This window comes from Empidonax traillii, unplaced genomic scaffold, assembly GCF_003031625.1.
Source record: "Empidonax traillii isolate 1590-97213 ecotype Southwest subspecies unplaced genomic scaffold, ASM303162v1 scaffold60:size2069287, whole genome shotgun sequence".
Lineage (NCBI taxonomy): Eukaryota > Metazoa > Chordata > Aves > Passeriformes > Tyrannidae > Empidonax > Empidonax traillii.
This window is the reverse complement of record NW_020955253.1, coordinates 36,403-60,647: the sequence shown is the minus strand read 5'-3', so window position 1 is coordinate 60,647 and position 24,245 is coordinate 36,403. Positions and strand designations below refer to the sequence as shown.

The 24,245-nt window shown below is 37.8% G+C and overlaps 1 protein-coding gene and 1 long non-coding RNA gene across 8 annotated transcripts in view; one reads left to right on the top strand and one right to left on the bottom strand.

The window, feature by feature from the left end:
• Positions 1-1,851: 1,851 nt before the first annotated feature.
• On the top strand, positions 1,852-24,171 carry LOC114055566. Its single transcript, XR_003570766.1, has 3 exons — positions 1,852-2,346; positions 14,991-15,146; positions 24,103-24,171. It is a non-coding gene; the product is annotated as an uncharacterized LOC114055566 (long non-coding RNA).
• The window catches only part of SORBS2 (sorbin and SH3 domain containing 2), a 48,954-nt gene continuing 32,235 nt past the window's right edge, over positions 7,527-24,245 (bottom strand). For 2 of the 7 annotated variants that reach the window (XM_027879831.1, XM_027879832.1), the window contains 7 exons: positions 23,991-24,194; positions 20,000-20,788; positions 18,704-18,898; positions 16,853-16,960; positions 13,306-13,355; positions 10,367-10,473; positions 7,527-9,581 (listed from right to left, as the gene is read on the bottom strand). In XM_027879831.1, the coding sequence (XP_027735632.1) occupies positions 9,520-9,581; positions 10,367-10,473; positions 13,306-13,355; positions 16,853-16,960; positions 18,704-18,898; positions 20,000-20,788; positions 23,991-24,194 (1,515 nt within the window). In that variant the 3' untranslated portion in view covers positions 7,527-9,519. The remainder of the gene's footprint in view (positions 9,582-10,366; positions 10,474-13,305; positions 13,356-16,852; positions 16,961-18,703; positions 18,899-19,999; positions 20,789-23,990; positions 24,195-24,245) is intronic. The other 5 variants (XM_027879835.1, XM_027879836.1, XM_027879833.1 and 2 more) reach the window with 4 other exon arrangements.

The following is a 24,245-nucleotide window of genomic DNA, read 5'->3' as shown; positions in this document are numbered from 1 at the left end:
CTTTCTAAATCTTAGAGGTAAAACGTAACCATTTACCACTAGATTATTATCGATAATGACCTATGGCTGGTGACAATTCTATGAAATGAGCTTTTCTCTGGTAGTGGCTGTGAACACAGGCATGAATGTGTGTTCTGACAGCTTATTGCCCCGTATACCACTGACAACCAGATGCTGCTATCTTGCTTTTGGGCCCTGTTAGAGGCAGATGGGAATGCATTTTGGTGGTTTTAGTAGTTTGTCTGAGATGCTTTGCAGCAGTTGGGGTAGTTTCTCCACCCCAGGCATCTTGGGAGGGCAGAGGCTGTAGAGCATGAACTATTGTTATGCTTTTCTTGGGTGTGTGAGCTGAAAATGGAAGGTGTGCTTTTGTCTGTGTAGGCCAAAATACATGTATGAATGCTTTCAGTATGCCAGTGGTAGCTAACCATACATCTTTTCTTGTGCTGGATTGCATGATCCAAGTCAAGTATTAGCAATGCACAGAAGAGGAGAGGCTATCTGAGAGCTTTTCTGGAGGAAGTAAGGTGATGAGGCTCAAGGAAATGGGCAGTGGAAGTGCTGGAGATAACATCAGTGCTTCCAAGGGGGCATGTTATGTTGTAATTCAGAAAATAGCAGTAATTCCAGATACTTAGAAGCTGTTGGCTGACTGTGCTTCAGATATGACCCACTCAACTTCTGGTGTGTACATCTTGCTTAGACATTGCATTTTTTCTTTTCAGACATGTATTTTGTAATTGCTATTCAAGTGTCATCCATGTGATGTGAATTACTGTATCCACACTATTCAGAGACTAAAGCTGGCCCAAAATGCTGTGGTATGTGCCTTCTAAGTTAGTTATATTTAACCTTTTTCTACTCCTTAACTAACCAAGGTAAAAGGTTACAGGAAAATAAATGTATTGAGATTACCTATGCTTCTACTGCAGAAGGAGCTGATTCTATTCAGTAGCACTTGATGTGACAAAAATTTCAGAGAATTTTGAAAACCTCAAGATTTTCAAAACAGATATTCCCCCTTCTTCTAGTTTATTTTTGTCAATCAAAGTTTATCTGTAAAAAGATCTGAATTGAAGTGTCAAGAAAAGAATAGTGATTTCTTGGTTAAAAAGAAAATGCATATGCCTGTATGGTTGCGATTTTCACTTTATTCCTGCTCTAAGATTCTAAATTTTTTTTTTCCTGTCTATATTTTTAAATTATTATCTTCTGACTTATTGAGAATGCCTCATACTCTAAATAACAGATAATAAAAATCTGGAAATGCTATAACTATCCACAAAGTACCCTTATGGAAGCGGGAAGTAAGGTGCGAGGCAAAGCTACTCATCATGTCTGGGGCTTCTTCTGAAGATTCACTCTGTTTTCATTCTGAGCAGTTCTTTTTAGTCCATGTCTTTATCCTGGGCTGTAAAACGGAGCTCTTTGATAGGGCTCTTGGGGTATAGGAGAGCAGGGCAAAGTGCTTATGTGCAACTGTACTCCAACAGTGTGAATGCCGTTGAGAGTGTGCCTGGTGTTTCCCTTGGGCTCGCTGCAGGTTTTTGGAGGGATGTAGGCAACAGAAGACTGTAAGGATTTGGACTATGGTCCATGGTAGTTCATCCTGTATCACTGTAGTTGACAGGATTTTCCATCAAACACTGTTTGTGAGCTTGTGTGCATTTGTGTGTATGAAAGATATCTTTAATAATAAATATTTACAATTTTTCTGTATCAGTCTACAGACCCAAGACCTTTATCTGGGAAGCTTAGAAGGAAGGGAAAACAAAAAAAGGGTCATTCTGCCTTAAGCCTGAAAGAATACATGGATTCTTTTTTCTAAATACAGAGCAGTCAAGTGTTTCTTCAAAGCTTGTGTCAAACTTTTAGATCGATACCTTGACCTATTTTGTGGTTCCCAAGAGATGAGACTTCATACACAAACAAATGATGAGGTCACATGTGAGATCACATGTAAGGCCGGCCACAGTCACTTGTAGTCCAAGTGCCAAGCCTTCTGAGTACTTTTCTTTTAGAAACAGGTATCAGATTTTTTTTTTTTTAATATACAATTGTTGTCTTACATTACATAAAATACCGTGTTCAACATCTATTTTTCTTTCACCTTGTGGCTGGGGTTTAGCATTTTAACAGCAGTTGCTATGGAAGAGTTAGCCGTGTTTATTGGGTAATGACAAACAGCAACAGCTGAAAGACAAATATTGTATTCTGTTTTAAGTATAAGGTGGGCCCTGAGCCAGAGATTAGCAGCTTCAGAATGTAGATAGCCACAAAGCTGGATCCTTGGTCCTGGCACACACTGTAGTTACTCAGGCATAAGGCTTAAATGTAACTTATACTGTAAGTATTTTCCTCATTAAAATTTTGATTTCTTTCTGCTTATTAAAAGGACACTGGTGGCTTATCCGAGTCCATGAATTAGCCTCTTAACAGCAAACGAAAATACTGACTGGAAGCAAGTCATTATGTATTTCACACTTTGTCCTGATTAGAGCTTTTGCTTGCTTTTGTTCAGTGAATGTAGGGGTAAGTGCACAGGATTAAGAAAATGTTTACAAAAACTGGCTGTGTCATGAGAAAGGATGAACTGCAGCAGGGACACAACCAGCAGAAGCTTATCTAGGGCAAACTTCACCTTTTATTGACAGGTAATTACTGGATCTGAAATGGTAGATGTGACAACTGTCAGATATGCATATCCAGTCTTAAAACTGGTATTCATGCATTCCCTATTGCTATAATCCAGTATGTAGGGTGCTAATATAAATCATACCATAGCTGGGAATTTTTGCTCTTGAAGTTTGCTGGTACTGTAGAAATCCAGACCAGAATTTGAGTGTAATTCCTCCATGGCTTTTCAAAGGGTAATCCTCACACTAGAAGGTGAATACAGGTAAATCATGGTATTTACAGGTAGTGTTTTGAAATGTAAGTAAATTCTCCTAACAAAATCTCTCAGGAAATTAAGACCTGGAAACTGTCTTGCTTATAATCCTTACTACCAACTCTCTCCAGCCAAAAAACGCCCAACAAACCAAACACCAAAAAGCCTGAAAACTAAAAGCCATTCAGAAATGCAAAGTAACTCTCCCTGAAGGCTGTGTTTTGTTTTTCCTTTCTTGCTTGTCTATTGCATTTTAGTAATTTCTGGTTTTGCACTTCCCAAAGCTTGAAAGTATCTTACTACAGTCTCCTCAATTTAGGGAATGTCAGGATTTAAAAAAAGTTTAAAGTCAGAATCTTCTAACCAACTCCAGCCCTGTGTGGTGTGGGAGCTGTTAGCCAGCATAGATTTTATGGCCTGACTCAGGAGACATCTTCTATCTTTGGAAGTTCTGGATTTTTAGTAATAATATCAATATGCTGAGGTGTTTTGATAGACTATTTTTCCCTATTAAAATGTTTCCTACTTCCATGGCTGGCTGCCTTTCCTTCAATAGTCCTTTTGCCTCTGGGGCTGACAGGGAGAGAAGGTGGTAGAACAGGAGGGAAAAGTAGGATAGGTTGTCCTTCGGGGTGGGCATTAGGAGGCCCATAGAGCTCGGAGGGCTCAGAAATGACCTGACTTCTGTCAGGCTTGCCATAGATGTTTGTATCTTCTCCTGTTATCTTACTCTTTTCCTAGTCTGGTCTGACTGTAATAGTTGCCTTTCTAAGACTTTCCTGGAGAGTTATCATTTGTGGAAGCACAGGACGTGTGATTGATAAGGGAAGAAGGTTGGCAAGACTGGCTCCACAAAATAGGCCAGGTATCCTTTTTCTAGGGTCCGAAACAGCTCTCTGTGGTCTTGTCTGCCTCTGATATCCCAAACATCTCCCCTCTTTCTCCTCTAGCAACCATCCCACCTCTCTGGTTTTGGTGTTTGGGTGATTTGGTGGTGGTTTTTGTTTTGTTGTTTTTGGTGTTTGTTTTGTATTTTTTTTTTAAAGGAGGTGGTTGAAACATCTGTTGTTTCTGTATCTGAGGTACAGGATATGCCTATGAATGTATAAGTGACATAATTTATTTTAATCTAGTGGGTTTTTTCCCCCTGAACTAAAGCAAAGGTTAAGACCTTAAAGGATCAAGAATCTCTTAGCACAAGGCTCTCTGTCTTGAAGGCTTTGTGTCTCAAAGCCTGCACTGTTTGTGTCCCTGCAATGAAACAGATAAACAAAGAAAGTGTGTGTTGCAAAAAACAGAAGGAAGTTTGGATAGTTAAGCAGTAATTTCAGGATGCTGTGCATGGAATTTATTAGTGGTGCGTGCAACTGAAAAGTCAGTTTTCTGTAATAAACTCCAGCAGTTTTGTAATTAAAGCTGCGACGATCAGAAATTATTATCTGATGCTGACATAAGTTTGGCTCTTCTTTAAAACTCCTTTTGACTTAAACGGTAGGTACAAAAATTCTGCACCCCTTTGTAGCAGTATGCTTGCTTGAGAACATTAAGTGTGGATTGGTGGCTAGAAGGGAGTTTTTCTGTGTGTCCTAAATGATTCCCTGCAGTTTTGATGGCATATGGCTTTCATACTTTCTGCTTCAGATGGTGTGTAGTGTTGCTTTGTGTCTTGTACTTCTTGGCTGCAGGAGCAGATTAAGTGAACCTATAAATAGTTCCTTGAACTCTTCCGTGGCATAAGTATTGCTCTCTACTACCCCAGACATACTGGGCACATTATTTTGTCTTCTTTTATGGTGTAAGGAGGGAGGGGTTCATTCTCACCTGTTCAAATACTTCTAGCTACGTGTGAAAAAAATCCCTATCTGTAACAGATGAATTTGTGGTAGTGTAAGGAAAGCCTCTGGTGGGTATTAAACCAGCTGGTATTTGTACATGTTTCACATTACAGTTTGAAGTATCAACCCGGGGCAGCATGAGTTGGGTCACTGCATGCTTGGGGTTTATCTAGCAAATCACAGCGACAGAAGCAGTGCGATGACCCACTTAGAATGACATGTTCAGTCTCTTCAGTGTTCCCCATCTGCAGTGCTGGTTCCAGTTGTATGATTAGCTCAGTGCTGAAGAAAAAAAAAAAAAATCTCGATGCAAGTGACTGAAGGTTTGATTATTTTAATATAGCAGTCTATTTCTTTGGTTCTTAAGTGGCACTTGTAGGAAATCTTGAAATATAATTACTCCATTTTATTTTAATGTAAGACAGCCAAAAATCTTAAAGGACCAGATCCTTTAAGATATTTAAATAGCAAACTACTGTTCCAGTCACTTGGAGCTAGAGCTCAGCACCTAAAGTGGACGCATGTGACTACAGGACCCTCTTGCAGAGGGAGACAGAGGCTTGTGACAGAAAAGTGACTCCCCTCCTTTTCTGAGGGAAGTATAAAGAGTCACTGTGTGTAACTCTCTGGTAATTCTTCTCTGGTAGAAATAAATAATTACTCTTGGGATGTTTTTGAAGTGGTTTACTGATTTATCTGATGGATGGAAAATGTAGGAGGATTACTTTGCTATTCGTTTATGTGGGTGATGAAATAATGGCTTCCAAGTTTGTTATTTGTGTTGGCAGCAGGGAAGATAAATTGTTGAGATGTGAGTGTCTGTACTGAGGATAAACCTAGCAACGCATTTCTGGTTGTCAGTCAACACTTCCCCCCCCCCCCCCCGCCCTTGTGTCACTTGTGACGTAATGCCATCCTGCTGTAGCGGAACCCTCTGTGCTCCTTATCTGTAATTAAATGTGACGTCACTATACAAAGGCGGCTCAAAAAATTGCTGTAGGATAGTTGTTGTAGGCATTGAAGCTCTTTTAGTGAGAATGCTTTCTACTTTCTGGAAATGTAAAATAGTCTGTTACCACAAAACTTTGCTCCTTTGTGACCCCTGAGGAAACAGAAATTAAATACTTAAAGGCATAATTCTTAATACATTATATATGGGATTTGCATTGGTACAAATGAAACAGGAGTTGGGAGTCCTGGGTGAAGGTGCACAGGGCAACCAACCAGCACTTGCCAGTTAGACACTAGAGAATGGAACTATCTGCTCTGCTCTGTCATGGGAGCAGTTAAAGAAGTAGTTTCTGCTCTCTGCCTGCACTCTAACTTTCCAATATAACAAAACCAACCCAAACTGGACATTCAGTCGGCTCAGGACTTCTCTCTTGTGCAATTTTAGTTTCAAGCTAACATAGAAACTATTAGCACTACTGTGGGATCTGTTGACTTCAAAGGAGTTTGCTGTTGACTGGAGCAAAGGCAGGATTTCACCATGTAACTATTAATGCTGTAAGAGATTATACTTAGCAATGACCTAAGGTCCTTCTAGAGCTACTGACTTCATGTTTCCAGCTTCCCATGTGCTCACGAACTGCTTTTTCAAATGCACAGGAAGCACCTCGTGTTCCTGTCCTGCTTCTGTATATCAGCATTTAAAAGGCAACTAGTAAATGCCAGGCATCGCAGAATGACAGCATGCTTTGCTTTGGTGTGGGTGACAGAATGTTAGACCTGCTAGGGTGACCCTTTGCTTAGTTTGGGACATAGATCACTACCCTGAACTGCTCATGCATTAGTCTCCCTGGCTTCCTGGTGTGTTACGGGCTTTCTTGCTTTAAGAAGCCTTAACGCAACAGCAAACACACAGCTCGCTGCAGGGCAGGCACTGAGATCAACTGGTTTTTAGGGATGCTGTGGTTATGTTACCTATTCATCTGTAATGTAGCACAGCTCTGCAACAGACTTGATTTTATTGGAGTGGCACTGACTTTTCTTAGTCCTCTAGCACAGCTGCTAAGTCATAGCATTAAAAAAACCCACACAACTCAACAGAAATTAAGATGCAGGCTACATAGGCTGACAAGAGAAAAGCAAATTGATATCTAATTAAAAAAAAAAAAAAGTCTGTGAATATCTGAGAGTTTTAATTGATTGATTCTGGTCTCTTCCTAAATATAACTGTGTTACCAGTCAGTGAAAAAAAAAACACAACAAAAACCCCACACCACCCTTCCTGCCCCTCCTCCGCCACCCTTCTCCAATCCCTAGAAGCTGCTGCTTGCATATTTTGCTTCTTGTTGAGGGTTTTTTTTGACAATTGTTCCTTGACAGAAAGCCATTCCAAGCGTAAGATGTTCGCCCAAAATCAGAGTTTTCCTTAAAACTTGTTCCTCTGCTGTCACTTGACGTGGGAGTTCTTGTTTTGCTTTTGTTGAAGGATTAGGATGTGGGAACTTTCACCAGGCATAATGCGTTTAACATAATGGGTTACCATTGTGTATTTTACCTTTGTGCTTCTGGAGTGAAGGGTCGTTCTGGCGAATTATCTCAAATTAGCACACTCCACACAGAAAATCCATAACCATGCTGTAGCACTGAAGTTGCCTTGGGATAATGACACAGAAGTGGACCAACTGAGAGCCTCAAGGCCAGTGGTAGTTGCCCATATATATAACTGGTGTATGCTTGATGGTGGGGTGAAAAGAAGGCGAAACTATTTGCATACAAGCTTGAAGAGTTAAGCACTTTGCAATACGTAAGTAATATGTTACATATATTTTGAGAAATGATAGGGGAAACAGTTGTGTACTCCAAGCAAAATTTATTAGAAGTCTATTCAAGAGAAAAAAAAAAAAAACCAAAACACAGAGACCTTTTGCTTGTAGGAATTCAAAGTCAGTTACCTGAAAGTCAGGTATGAAAAACCTGCATTTTTCTAAAATCAGATACAGAGTAGAAACAGTACTTTTTAAATATCACAGGCAACAGATATTTAAGTCTTCAATCATAAATGGCATCAAAGATAGGTATTAATCTCACAGCAAAGCTGCATGCAGATCTAGTTTAAAATCGAAAGCCTTTGAATATAAAGCTTTTGCCATGAAATCTGCAATAATAAAGGTATGCTGCACAAAGATGTTTCTTTACCTTTGTCTTAATGACATTTCTCAGTAATAAAGACATATGTACATTTAGATTTGGCTGGTAAACCATATTTTAATTAATAAAATTTTGCATAAAATGCTATCTTACAGAATTGCACTATCCAGATGTGCTTATGGTAAACAGAGCAAGAAAAGAAAAATGCATTGAAATGTTCTGTATGTAAAAGAGGGCAAAGATCAAATAAGGAACTCATTTTTTTAAAAATCAACAACCAAATGGCTCTGTACAAAAAAAGCAAACATATGTACAAAATGCTACAGAGACTACATACATTTTGATAATTTCGATCCTTTACCCATGAGAAATGCAGCAGAAGCTTTTGCCATCTATAAGGTGCTGAAGAAACCAAATCTGAGTTTTTCTTTTTATAAAGCCATAGTCATTATCATCCTGTGCCTTAATTTTATTTGCTAATTTTATGCTTACCTTTGCTTATGGAAAATGTATGTTTTCAAATACTTGTTTCATTCAGGAAAAAAAAAAAAAAAAGAAAATGAAACACTTCTAAAATGTATCAGTTTTAATACTTGTGACTTTTTTTTCTGTCTAAATTCCTAAAAAGAGTGTGTAACTTGGGTTTCATTAATATACATATAGATATATAGTGAAGTAAATCAGTACATGATACTTGTGAATATTTTTCAGGTGGCTATGTTAGAAAAAAAAAAAAACAAAAACCAACAACCCATTGCACTAACACTGTTTACTTCCTGCTTCTTAAAATACCTGATATGTATAAAACACTAACCTCTTACATTTCATGTTGCTTACTATCACAACATTTGGATTACAACCATTTAGTATCAGACATCAGTAGCAGGTTATTATTGCCTACGCTTATACCATTGTCTGTCTCTTCCTTAAATCCTCTTTCCCAAGTCTTTATGCCTTGTTCACTTCTCACCTTTTAACAGAAAACACTACAGGTTTGTTAGGGGGAAAGAAGAAAAAAGATTTTGCCACTACCATTGCACCCGTTCAGAACACTTGCAGTTCTTCCATTTTTCACTATGCTTGCTTGAGATTTTACAATCACTGTGCACATGTTACAGCATACAAGTGCAGGCAAAAAAAATCTATATTATAGTTTGTCATACATTGTAAACCAGTACAATAGGCAAACCCGTGATACAGCAAGTGGAAGCAAAAAATGCTGCCAAGCTAGTAAGAATGTGGAAACTCAAAACAATTTTTTTTAAAAAATAGTAAACAGCAACTTTCCCCTGTATTACATGCATGCTGAAAAAATCCCACCAGACTTCACGGTAGTACCACAAATGTTCAAACCAAGCGTAGTTTCTCCCCCTTCCCCCCACCCCCCCCATGGCAATTCCTCTGTGTACCTGTCATCAGGCTTCTCCTACTGTGTTTCACATGAAAAGACTTTAAAGCAGGGAGTGTTTAAATGCTGAAATGATTCCTCTTGTCTCAGAAAAGCTTAGTTATTCTCACTGTGGTCGTTGCTGTAATACTGCTGGAACGGTTTGGCGGGTGGGATGGGATGAGGATGAACTAGATGGCCTCTATTTGAGACTGCAAGCAAGAAAACAGAAGGCCAGCGTAGCATGTTTTCTAGCAGCTTTATGCAGATGTGTTGCAGAGATGCAGCATAAATAAGTAGAAAAAAAAATTTCACAGCCTCTTGACATAGTTTCCAGGGAAAGTACCAAACAATTTGGTTCTTCTTGAGGTTCCTGAAATTAGAAGCAATAAATGAAAGATGGGAATAACAACAGAAAATCACTATGTAAGCATGGCCTTAAAATTTTTATGTTTAATATTGCACAAACAGAAATATCTACAGTTCCTTATAATATAACTTCAAAAATTACTTTTAATTTCATTTATGAGTTGAGAGTTTTAACAAAGTATAAATGGAGAGAGTGAAAAGCAAATGAAGCGGCATATTTGATTAAATTGTTAGGTCTTGATTAAGCGCCGTTCTAAAATTCTTGGTACACAGAAATAATTTAATTCCAAGTCTAAATCATTTGAATTTTCTTAACTGCTAAGAACTAGTCAGATGATTAAGTTAGCTACACATGCATGAGGGTTTATGAAATGATTAAGCTACTTTATCTAGGCCTGGTTATGAAATCTCTGTTTGTTCATTAATGCTTGGTTCTCACAAGTAGTCAATTCTGTAGATGTATTCATGTGAGTAAGATTTAAGTTACCTGGTCTTTATGAAGAGAACAGTAATACACAGGCCATTTTGTATCACAAATGACAACAATGCTGTACAACAAACTGCAGACGTGCCAATTCGTGTTCATCAATTTCACAAGATGAAAGGGCAAAATCATTCACTAATTTCAGTGGACTTTGGTTGGTAGGATTTCTCCTGATAAAGCCAGGTTCAGGTTTATTACAATGAATACCAAAAATTAAGTAGTTTAAAAGACACTAAACAAAGAGGGTAACAAAGGTTAGGGGGGAAAAAAAAAAAAAAGAAAAAAGCAACCAAATTAAAACATACCCACAAACCATCCATCATCACATTTTTCCATCACATCAATGACATCTCCCTCTCTGAGCTCCAATTCATCTTCGTTCCTAGGAGTATAGTTATATAGAGCCTGAAACCTTAAATAGGACAAATGGTGTGTTTTAAAAAGAAGTAAGAGTTCCTTGCACCTTTGCTGAAGTAAAGGAGCTGGCTTAAACATGAACTAACAAGTAACACTTGCAAATAGAGGGGAAAAGTATTTATTTTGCCTGGTGGACTTGAGAGTTAAGAACTTACAGTAAATTAAAAAAAAAACTTCATTGGAAAGATCTGACACTAAAGACTGGATTTGCTCCTCAAACAGTGGCTTTGAAAACAGGACTTTTACGGGGGAGTCTGTAGATGCATTAGCACTGTAACCCTCCATGATCAGCATCTAGAACTGTGGCTCTGACCTTAAGCTCTCCAAAGCAAGGACCACCAGCACAAGTGAGGTGTCTGTGGAGGAGGGTGCCCAGGACAGCAGCTCACACACATTGTCACTGTAACTGAGGGACCTCCCTGGGCTCCTCAGCTTTAAGTCATGTGGCAAGCCTTTGCTCTGATATAAAAGAGGTGCCCTCCTCTCTGGAGCATAATTGCTATTTGGAAACATACAGGGGTAACCTGTTCCCTGGTTAAAGAGGTTTGAATCAAATCAGGGGACAAATGCATGGAAACTCAAACAGTATTCAGACACTGACCTGTGTCTCCACCCCTGGCCAGGAGCTGCAGATTGCAGATGTTAGGTGGATAAATGGAAAGAGGTATGAGATTCCTTGACAGGCTTAAACTAAGGTTTTTTGAATTGAAAGAATGGCAATAAACTCTCACTAGGGGGAACTGAAGGCACTTGGGCTGACAGCCCACAGGAAGATTGCTGCACAAGCCCGTGAGTCCTGCAGAGTCAGAATCTGCCTTTTTTTTTGTGGAAGCAACTGTGCACCACATTGACTGCATATAAAGAAGCAGGGTACAACTGCAGAAACTGTACAAAGTAAACAGTTTTAATTTCAAAATACCGCAGCAAAACATAATCATATCCATTCCTTCCCTCTTAACAACAGTTCACTGAATTTTAAACCTTAATGCCATTATACTTCCCCCAGTAAAAACAAAATAGCTTGCCAGTTGATGTGTTGGTACTGAGTATTTCAATTATCTCTGTATCATTCCAGCAGTTTTCATGCCTTAAATGAGATGTTTAACTTATTAAAAAATTCCTGCTCCTGAAAGTCCAGCTTGAAAATCCTACATACAGAGTGGTGCTAGGTTTAGTTTAATGATGGCCTTCTTGACTAAACTACACTTATTTTTCACATTGCTGGTTTGGAGAAAAAAAAATGAAGATACTGTTTCAAGAAAATAAAAATTTTAACTTAATTTCTCGTGACTGGCAGTTATCTTCCCGAGTCTGAAAAGTTCTATTTTTATATTTTAATCACATTAACAAAATGGAACAAAACTGGTTGTTTAAGCAATTACCTCTGGTAACTTGGGTTGCAGGAGTAACAACAACCTGTGTAAAAAAACTAACTGGCAATAACATTTTCTGTTATGCTTATCATCATTCCAGGAAAGCAGAGCTATGGTGATATTCCAAAAAAATTATTAAATGCAGCTTCCAAGGGGACAGGAGTTGCAGATGTAATGTTTCATGTACAGGATTCACGACAATTAGTTACTCAAGTACAGTAACAAGGATGTCCCAATTAGCACTCTTTCTACTTTTGAAATTGAATCTTAGTAATTTCCAGATAATCTATTTTAATAACTCCACCGTAGTAATTTCGTTCTCTCTGTGCTAATCTAAGACTTTCTTAAGTATGAAAACTCTACTATCATTAACAACACTGACAGAATACATATTCAAAGCAAAGAATGGTTGGCTGGCAATTTAAATATATTTCTATTTTTAATTTTAGGAATAAATAAATTTAGTCATGAACTACTTAAACAATATCAAACAAAATGAAATAGATAATTATTGCTTACAAAATCAAGTTAGGTGCTTCAGTACAGGTACCAACAGGAGCTTGTAGTTTCAGTGAGATTAAAACTAAAACATTCCATTTTAATTATATATAATCTGTGGTATAGCTGTTTGATAACTTTTTGCCACTCTTTTTTCTCTTCAAGTGACTAACGGGTAAACTTTAAAATATTTTTAAACATTAAGCCTTAGATACATTTATGAGAAGTTATCTAACTGAGCATATGCTGAAGTGCTCTGATGCTAGAGGAGGAATGGCTACTGGTTTCAATGATCGTTGAAGCAGGACTCAAATGCAAGACTCAAGGGGAAAAAAAATATCTTGAAACACTCTTGCACTGAACTTGCATTTTAACAGTCAGCACTGAAATATTCCAAGCATTTAAACTGTTTGTGAAAATAAGACTTGAGATCTAGGTTCTTCTCCAGTTTTCAGAAGTGCTTTCCTGTATCTCATATTTGAATTGAACTTGTAAATCACACCAAAAAGTGTGAGCCTTTGTTCCTGTGATCAACATTATCAAGTTATTTTATTTCTCTATTCACATCCAGAACTGTTCCTGAATAATTTACCTCAACTCAGTAAAGCAGATGAGTTGAATCAATGTTAAATCTTTAACTGTCATTCTGCTGAGATGTAAAAATGGAGAAAATAAAGAAGAGTCAAATTTTGCTTTTACAAAATTATTACTCCTTTTAAGTATAGACAATGGGGAACTGTAAGTTGTCACATCTGTCTGCGTTTGGTATAAATTAAACAACTAAGGCTTTGCCCTCTGTGACCTTCTTGGATATCTTCCTACATCATGCATTTTTCTGTAAATAATCTCCGAAATCTCTTCATAACTGTACTTGGCAAGTTAACAAACTACCTGACAATGTGCTGGCTACTGCTTAAATGTTAGATTTTGCTTTAATAGACAGTAAGTATACTTACGGTTCCCCCCCACTGTGTATGTTTTCATGAGAAAGCACAGGGCGCTGTGGCTGAAATGAAATGATTTGAAATGTAATAAAGATTTGCAGTTCAAGGTCCAAATAGTTGGATAGGGGTGTGACACACAGTTGCTCAAGAGTTCATATTCTACCTTGTGTAAAACAACGGCCCATTCTGTCCCCCCTCCAATAAATTCTTAAGAGACACGACAAAGAGACATCACTGAATCTTGGCAGGTTTAAAGATCTGATTTTCTGAGGTCATAATAAAAACTAAGCAAACTGTGAACTTTATCAGTCCATTCTATTCATAGTACAGTATAAAGCTGGTATACAACCCATCAGCCTCTTCACTGTGAAACAGAAATAACATTAGAAAAATCAGTTGCAACGGCTGAACATCATACATTCTTTGCGTGAAGTATATTTTTAGATAAGCAGAGAAAAAATCTCCCATACTTAATGGCAGAATCCAGAATATTTATAGACAAAAACCATACCAATTTACATTAGACACACACGGAGTACTAACTTGGCAGGCATAACATGCTATGCTTTAATTACTTCTGTTTCATCTTAAGCCATGCAGGCTGTTGGGAGTCAAAGAACAGAAGGAATTTTTGAAAGAATACATTTAATTGTTTGAAAATAACAATTAACACTTTTACTTCAGCAGAAAAAGTAGTTTGTATTTCCAGTGCAAAGCTTTATGAAAGGAACGATGTTCCTTCTTAATGGAGCATTACCCACCACTAATATTCAATAAATCTCAATGCAATGGAAATGAAAAATATTAACGTCCTACAGAAACCATGTCTTGCTTAGAAAGTCATTCACTTAGACTGATTAGAATCTGGCTGGGGCCAGAAAGAGTGCAGGAGCAGCTGCTTGGGAAAGCCCTTGATGTGAGCAGGGATCATATTTGCTGATGACTGAGAATGCCTTATGGTCATGATGTAGAGACAAGTCTGGGAACCATATCTGTTTTAGAAGTGTGGATATCAAATACTGCTCATAGCACTTTCTTTCATGAATTGAGCAAACTGTAACCTGATTTTTAAGCCATGGAATTTGTCTTACTGCCCCATGATTCTCTCTTGGTTTGACTATTTCAGTTCACTGTTGAAGACGATGGAGTCTTCAGTGAGAGAAGGCAGCAGTAAACAACCCAGAGTCTGATAACAAAAATTGAAAAGAACACTCTATGTAGTTTGGGGGTTTTTGTTTGTTTTTCTCCCTTTTCCCTCCAAATGAAATTAATGAAGTTAAATTTCTTTTCATCAGTTTGTATGTGTACGTGCAGAAAATATTGTGAAGTCTGCACTTTATCTGTACAGTCTTTAGAGTGTAACTTTTAAAAGGTTCCTAAAGATGCAGGCAGGAGGATTACAGATTTATAATTTGTATTATTGAATGCTAAGTGGGAAAGAGGTTTTCAAAGTAAAAGAAAAGAATTTTTAAAGCTCTTTACTGTCTTCTCTCTCTTATTTAACTCTCCTCTGCCAGTGTACAAAAAGTTGCGTAATTTTTACCAAATAATCCAAGAGTAAAGATTGTAAATTAAACAGTTCTTAGTAAACCTCCTTCAGTGGCTGGCTTGTCAAGCAAGAAGAAAATAGTCCATTGGGCAGAATGCTTTGTATTTAGACTGGAATCTGACCTTATTTTCTGCTAATCTTTCATCAGGTTTGTAACTGAGCTGACTGCCACAGATAGTCAGAGATGCAGAAGAACTCAAATGAGGTTAAGGATTTTTCCTAAAATGAAAGTCAACATCCTAAAGAATGCTACAAATGATATAATGTTTTGAACATAATACCAAGCCAGGAAGAAACTGGGTAAGTCAGTATTATCTTCTTTTTCTGCATATGCTTCATAAAATGTTTTATTGCTAATTAACTACTTTAGAAAGAGATAATAAAAATCAAGGTGACAGAAGATTTTCAACTGTATGTTATTGCCACAGAGAAAACTTTGACAAAATTACAGTCTTGTGAAAATAGGGTGAAGTAAATGGTGGTATTTGTGAAGAGGGGGACCTTGGAGCTCACTCTCTATTTGAATGCATTCCACAATAATACCCCAGCTGACATCCAGAAGCTTTCTCCTGTTTTCTTTCCCTAAGCTCTCATTCCCACATACAGTGACAATAGCTAGATAGGGGATTGTTGCAAAGACTGTTTCTAGTTCTCAACTACTCCTCTACTTTCAACTACTCTAGGTTACTAGAATATCCTGTTTACTGGGAAATACTGCAGGATCTAATCCCAAAAACATTAAATGTGCAATCAAGTCAGCGGTCCCAGTTGTATCCCTGATTTTCATGCACGATTAATATGCACTTGCATATAATAGTTCTGTACAGTCCTGAGCATGCAAATTAGGTGCATGATTTGTGCTCTTCTAGTTTTGGAATTAAAGTAACAAATACACTACACATTCACCAGTACACGTCTCTTAACATACTGGTTACATGTCATTAATCTGGAGGAACATGCTAAATTAATATAGGGCTTAATACCTTTTTATGGATCTCACTCTTAGCTGGAATTCCAGTGACATGGTGTTGGTCCACTACTACAAGAATCCTGTCCTTCCTATCTATGACTGAACTGTCTTTCTTCACTGATGAGGAAAACACTGTCCTTTCATACCTGGTAGTAAACACAGGCTTGCCAAAAAGCCAAGACTTTGGAAGTTACACAAACCTGCATATCTTAAAGTAAAATTCAAATTTTAAAAAGGGAGCCACCAGAAAGATGATCACCTAAAATCAGCAGGAACAGTGTGGAAAATAGTTCATCCCATTAACTCCTTTAAGAGCCATATGTTAAGAAACCAATGCAAAGAATAATTCAGTTCTAAAATGAAAGTAAAATATAACCCATAAATTCTCATTCTCACATAGTTTAGGTTGTGTGGGGTCTTTTTTTTCCATAATGCAGATCACCTTCTGAGCAAAGTCCATGCAAACTCTAAACAACCTGACTTTCTAGCTAGGTAGTTATGTTATAGATAGGAAGGGATAGGCTAAAGAGTATAAAAAGCTGGAGTGACAGCTTGGATAAAGAGAACAGTATTGAGTGAACATCATACCACAGCAAAAAAACATTTTGAAAAATAAGGATATGGATTCAAACCCAAGAATTCAGTCCATATACATGCAAGAGCCTGTATACATGCAATGAGTATAAATTTTTGACTCTTGGAAGCTGTAATTTAATAAACTAGAAATGCTTTGAAAGAGAGGAGTAATTTTAATAAAACCAGGCTAAACATAAAGAGCTTTGATCTCTTCATCTTGTAGCACTGGAAATACCACGCACTACTGCAGAGATAGAATACACTAATGGATTTATATAATGAGTTTTGGCACACGCAGACCTGTTGCCTTTACTCAGACATAGCACAGAAGCACAACAGGAAGAAAACAGAGCATACTGAAAGTATTGAGACACTTGGGCAAAAGCAAAATACTGAAGGACTAGACACTGAGCTCCTTGTCCATGGAAATGCTGTTATTGCACACTGGGCATCCAGTACCATACCCTGTGTGAATAGCTGTGACCTCTCACAGGTGAGCTGCAGGATCTCTTAGTCATCACTGGGCTACGAGGAGGTTTACCCATAACAAATATCTCTCTCTTTAAATTAGCCTAGAAGAACCACAAAAACTGTGTCAAGTGTGAGTTCAAGAATGAAGCATCACGAGATTTTTGTTGCTTCATTCGTACATGCAAACCCAACATGCTTTTCTTGATAACAGAAAGCAATGAGTTACAGGTAGAAATAGGTACTATTAGTATACAGTATTTCCATTGTTGCCACTGTATCTTTTTTCCAAGTTTTCCTGCTCTGGCACATGCTCTTACATGTAGCAGTTATTCCATCTGTACCCATGAAATAGCTCAGTTGAGAGAGCAAGTAAATACTTGGTGGAAAGTACTTCAAGAAAATATCCTCGTTTTGCTAGCATCACTACAAATCAGAAAAATATTTGTCAGAATTCAGTTCTTAAGGGGTGTGTGTCCAGCAAATGTGAACTCTCGGGGCAGGGGTGAGCTGGGGGGAATATGGAGGGAGTGGAGTAATGATATTGAAAACCTTTTCTCTGGTATTTGTGACTGTTTGTCAGTAGAATGTGACAAGATAGTAAAACAGTCTCCTCTTAGGAGAGGGGTGAATTAACAATACCAGCAACAACAACAACAAAAAAAAGGATATCAAGAGAGTCCAAGGAGGCAGAAAAATGTCAGCATTTCTCCTTGGGACATGTCTTCAGAATTCTTCTTTTAGAGGACATCCTCCCACCAATATGGTGCAAAGTAACATTTCTTTGTCCTAAAAAACGTACCTCGAAATGCTCAAACAAGGGGAAAGAATATGAGGGTCAACTAAAAAGAATTTCAGTGTAGATGAGGAATTTTCTGAATTTTGCTGGTTAGGCTAAGCAAAAGCATCAAAAGCACTGCACCAACTGATAAATTATTAAAAGTTGCAAAAACAAGTGCAGTACTCTGTTTTACTCTTTCTTTGAGGTGGAATGTACCTAAGCCCATGAGAGATTCATGCCCGGGAAAGAAGCCTCATGTCTCCTCCCTACTTCAGGAAAAAACCCAACAGGTCTGGCGGATCTTAAGATTTCCTTCATTACATCTGTGTTTTCTGTGAATGCACGTTGTAAGACAGGATAGAGAAAAACAAAACAAAGCAAAGCAGGATTTCTGGCATAGATGTAATGATCTATGGATAGTTTCTTTTTGCATGACTTCTCCTTTTCATGAGCAAATGAACTCCCTGGAAGTCAGCACTGGAAATTAACTTTGTCTACCTAGAGCAACTCTTCAGTTTTCATTTTTCTGCCAGAGCTGCTATGCTGACACAAACTGTAATCCTGAAGAAGGAATAATCTTTGTCCAGTCCTTGACTAACAGAATTGGTATTTAGAACATGACTCTGCAGTGATGCTTTACTGTGAAACTTATAACTGTTCTTCCAGGCATTGGATTGAAATTGAAAACACAAATGTTACCTAGTTTCTGTGCAATTAAATGAGTTACTCTGTTTCTGTGCAATTGAGTTACTAAATGCAAAATGAGTTACTAGTTTCTGTGCAATTAAATGAGTTACTCTGTTGTCCTCATATGGACTGGAAATTGAGTGGAAGCTTTCTGCTTCCCTGTCACTGGTATCTCCTTAAGCCATTTCATTGTGTCATAATGGGCAGAGTTTTACCTTGTTTCATTTGAAGAAGGCCTATTTTAATACTACACATGTTAATGTTATTTATATTAGTAAACAAAACAGTACATCTGAAAAGATCAAACTCAGTGTTAGCCTTGCAGTTATTTAACATACATGAAGATTTGCAACAACCCATAATCAAGAGGTGCAGTTACCTTTAACTGTGGTGAGTCTTTCTCTTGCTGATGTAATGGTTTAGAGAGGAGGGGAGGTGGGAGGGAAGCAATAGACTGGTATGTTGTAGGAACCGAGTGGAAAGTAGGTGCCTTGGCAGAGTGAAGTGGAAGATTAGAAGAAAGGTGGAAAGGAGGATCAGAGTCTTCTGATGTTCCCACAAAAAGCAGAGCTGGCTTAAACGTTCAAGAAAAATGAGAAGTTGTGCTATAAAACCAGCTGTGAAGGATGTCAAATGCTCAATAAGGAGACATGTAACTAATCTGAACAATCACTAATGTCATGCTAATTTTATTATTAGTCAGTCTGCATTTCCGGAAGAGATTTCTTTTCTCAGAAATCACAGAAATGTTGCCATTTGTGGCCATGGATTTCACCTCTATTCTTACGTTTTTCTCCTGTGTTTTTCAGGTTAAATAAGGGTAGAGGTAGCCTTAAAAATCTTTCTAGTTAACTAGTTTTACACTTGGCCAAAAACATACTGCCCTAAGCATCTGATTTGCATGTTGACAGCCAAAGATTCTGCCTGAACAGTCTGTTGAAGTGGTGGACAGAAAAAAAGTCTGTTCTAAAACTTTGCCTAGAAACCACACAAATAGTGGTATTGTGGCATTTAATGGCCAGCACACATTTGGGATAGTTCAGGGATGTGCTGTCCCAAAGAGGAACTGGGGAGGGTTTCAGGAGGAAGCATTTGTCTAACTGCCAAACAGAATCTGATCTGTTATTATTAGTCACATTCTCGTAACAGAGTCTGCTATAAATATATCAGCTGATGAAGTGACACATGGGAAGCACAAACCACAGGGCCTCTGGAGGAGGCATGTCCCTCCCTCTGGAGAACTGGGGCCTTCTGGCTCAAAAGGGGCAGCACATAATGAGACAGTGAGGAAAATCGTTCACTGGCTTTTTACATCAGAAGCTCAATGGCAACCAACAAGGACAGAAGGACCAGCACAACTGATGCACTACAGAATTTACAGCAGTGCATATGCTTGCTTCTGAGAAGGGACTATCCCTTAACACTGACAATTTTTAATCGTAGAATCATAGAATGGTTTGGGTTCAAAGGGACCTTAGTGTGTAGTTCCAACCTCCTGCCATGGGCTGGGACACCTTTCACTAGACCAGGTTGCTCAGAGCTCAAATTTTATTGAATGCAATTGCATAAAGCTGTGCCTGTGCACGATACAAACATGTAAATATAAGAAAAGGCAGAGAATATTTATACTAAGTTATATGAATAGAGAACCCAGGTATTTCAGAAATTAAAATACCTTATCAATATTTGGTGAATTGTATCCTTCATAACAATCCACAGAGCCTCCTCCACTTGCTACTGGGAATTCTAAACTGTCATGTACCAGATCCTCCTCTATATAGAGTCTTGTCAGTTCTTCTGCTGTGTCTTCTTCTTCATGGAAATCTGATTCTTGAGGCTTTGACTGATCCCCTATATTAAGTGACAGATCTGCAGTAAAGATTTCCTCTTTGTTTTCAGCAGTTGTAGCTAGCACTCTGGACATGGAACCACCTTCATATGGTGAAGGGATGTTATGGATAGCGCCAACACGTTCACCTTCTCTTGTAGTATCTAACAAGTCTCTAGGTACTTCAAAAACTGAAGGGTCAATTATATCTCTCAAGTCTTTATCTTTTTCTGATTTGGTATTGTTGCTGACATGCTTATATGCTATGTCATGAGATGAACTGGCTGAAGATGATACAGAGGTAGATACAAGAAAGGACAGAGGAAGAGCTGTAGAAGAGCTGAGAGACACTTCTGTATTTGAAATAACATGATCATCCTTAACTTGGTGAATACTATTACAGGAGGATATTGCTACAGCTTGAGAGGTTGATAATGCCAAAGAATTGAGTTCTTCTAAGTCACAAAGAAAACTGTCTGGAACTGATGGAGAAGTTAAATTGCATGTGCTTGAAGGTGAAACACCGACAGTCCTTGAAAATAAGTCACTAGTGGCAGCCTGGAGAATCTTTTGATCAATGTGTGACCAAGAGGAGGAAAGTTGTCTGGAAAGTGGGGACAGTGCTTGGGAAGGCAACTTCAAAAATAAGAACAACATGGGAATTCAAATAAATAAGCATGACAGAGAATTAGGATATGCGTAAACTGAAAAAGAAAAATGTCTGTGTGATCATCTGTATCACAGGGTACAATTTCAGTGAGCAAGGGTGTCTGAAATCACTACTACATGAATCAGAACAGCAGGAAAGACATTTGAAACATGAAACTGTATCAGGTTCTGGCTTGAGGCATAAATGTCAGGCATTAAGACAGAACTGAATCATTACATTCATGAAGGCAACTTGCATTTGATCTGCTAAAGTTATTTATGGTGCTCTGTTAGTGAGCCTGTCACAGGTTATTAAATCATACAATTAATAATAACAAAATTTTTCCCGAACCATTACTATTATTTTGAGAATAGCACTTGCAGAAGTACATTTCAGGTGTCATTAAGTATTTCTTTTAAAGTATAAAAACTGAGGCTATTTCCAATTATTCAAATTTAATACTTCTACTTTTTCTTAGTACTTCTGGGTAAATGTTTAAGAAACATCTTTAATACATTGCATACTTTTATTAAGCCATGAACAGCTACAGAATGCTTTTTTTTTTTTTTCAAAAGTAACCCTATAAATTCAAAAATGACATCAACATTTGTGAAAGACACATCCAATTCAAATTGAATGTAGGCAGTCAACAATGCTTTTAAAATAGTGACAGCACAGTATGCAGCAGCATATTTTGAGTATCATTACACAATATTGATTGAAGCATCCTTCTGGTAAAGAAACGTCCTTTTCTAAGAATGAGAGACTGGTGAGTCATACGTACACAGCATCAGTAGATATCCATTGCTTCAGTAAATACTGAAAATGCATTTTTGTTACTGTTAACCCTCAAAATTAAAACTGAGTGAAAAATATTTTGATCTCATTGTTACAACTATCCAGAACAATTAGATGTAATCTCTAAGTTATCTGGACTACTACAGACTTAAGTATTAATGTGCTATTTCAAAAGTCTAAATTAATGTCACAGAATAGGAAGGTTAATTTACTTACCTTCTGCTTGAGTTTTCTTGAGGCAAATAGCTTTATTTTATAGTTAGACAACCTTTGTTACAGAGTCTTCTGTAACAAAGTAAACAGTACAGGCTGCTAAAACAGAGCTAGGCTGTTACAAGCAATACTCAGTCTCTTGTCCTCATCTTTCCTCTCAAACCTCTAACGTATGGTGTTAAGGTCAATAATAATGCAGAAGAGACATTGCCATTTTTTAGTTTCCCATGGCTACAAGCTGCACTAGGTCTAAAGATACAGATGGACTAGGCAAAGTTATGGACAGCAAAACTTGCTCCTGACTTTTATTGCTTATTTATTTTATGGCCATTAGGCCAGAGAACTTTAGTACTATTGCTCCAGTAATCTAGTGATATGTGGTAAAAAACTCCAAAGGAATAGGAAAAGTGGTATTAGTAAGTCTGCTGAACTCCAGAAGACCTTCAGGACTGCTGAAGTTCTTCTAGGTAGTTGGGAACAACATGTCTTCTTACATGGTACTGCCATTTCTGAATACAGTTTAATTCAGAAACAAGATGTCTGTCTAAGAGTCTCAGTAGAAGTTTGGAGGTTTTTTTTAAACTTACGCTAGAACCCAGTGATGGCATGTTACAAGGAAGGCTTCTTCCAATGTAGTTCCCTACAGAACTAGCTTAGTAATAACTAATTTAAATAATACTGGCAGCATGGTTTTGTATTATGGATATAAATGCTCTGAAGCATCACCTGTGCTCAACATGGGTAATGCAGGTTACACAAACACCAGCTTTAGCTGCAGGACACCTTAGAGACAAGCCTGCTCCATATAAAATGTGGAGAAGCACCTCTGAACAGAGAGACATCTCTGGAATATGAAACACCTAAGCTGCCTCCTACTCTTGATTTGCCCTCCTATATGGGGTCCAAGCTTATGAATACCTCTGTTGGCAGCTACAGAATTTTATGCTACTTCAACGGCTTTGTTGGAACAGAAGAGAGGGAATCTAGTTCTCTGTTGTGAGATGTTCTGGAAAACCAGACAAGACCTGTTCTAGCAACTGTCCAAAACCAGCTAATATTGTTTAGTCATAAGCAGTATGATCAGAGGCCACTGTTGCCTATAAATGACATTTTGGGTAGCTTTTTACAACCCTGAAGTTGTAAATAAGTGTGGAACTTATTTCAAAGTTGATGCATGTAAATGAGCACCAGTATTCAAATACTGTAGAAAAGGGGACAAAACCAACTGAAAGAGAAATTAATAGCAGGATAAGAAGTTTATAATTACACACTGCCCAATGCTGAAGAGATAAAGAACAAAGGCAAAGAAGATTTAGAAAATCTTCCATCTCGAGTTTTCAAAATTATCAATACTATGTTAATGCTAATCACAGTTCGTATGCAGAAACTGTCTTAGTTTCTGTCACTGCCAAAGATGTTATGTTCCCTGCACAGATGACTCTGAAATCTCACAAGTGAATGATAAACAGTAACACAGGAATCTCTCTGCAACATCCTGTAGTATGATCTGTGGTAGTTATCTAGACTAAGAAGGAAAACAATTCAGAACCTATGGCACACATTTGGTGTGAAAAACTAAAACTTTTAAAGTTCATTAACGATGTGATGACAATCACCTCACTCCTCAATGAAACAATTTAGGTGGTACTATTGTACCGCCCCAAAGAATGTAACAACAGCCTCCTTGTAGACTGTAAATGACAAAAGGAGGAAGGTTTTAGTACAGAATCACTATTTTTCTTTACTTTGAAAGGCACAGAACTAGTCCTGGCATGCTGTGTCCTGCATGCTTATGTGACCGTAGGCTTTTAGTACAGCTGTGTTATGGGAATGTCTTCACACTGCACTATGAAAAGTCTACTAGATATATACTTAATGCTCAAATTCTTGCTAAGATTCCCAAATACATTTTTTTCCATTGACTTGATTTTTCTGCTTAAATTTTGCCTAGCCCTACTCTCAGTAACATTACAGCTAATGAAGAAAAGACCATAAATCCTGGCAGAATGTAAGACACACACTTGGCTATTAAAATACTTTATTAACGAGACAGTAACGCAATTCTACCTATGAAGGAAAGAAAATGTAGTATGTTTAATGCCTAAGTTATCTATTGTGTTAAAAAAAAATTACAAAAAAACCCACTCTAGGGGTGACAGCAAAGAAAAAAATCCTTACCTTAGTTGAACTTAAGTTGTGTATTCTGTCACTAGAATAGCTTTGGGGGATTGGAGGATCAGGATAATCATCAACACTTTTTGATGTATTCTTTTTGATGACTTCTACATAGGAAACAGGGAAGATGCCTTGTCTGTTGGTTCCTGGTATTTTACCTTCATACCAGTTTTGATCAACTCGCTTGAGAAGAATTACTCTGTCTCCCTGAAATGCATTATGAAAATGAGTTATCAGTACATACAACGTAAGTATATT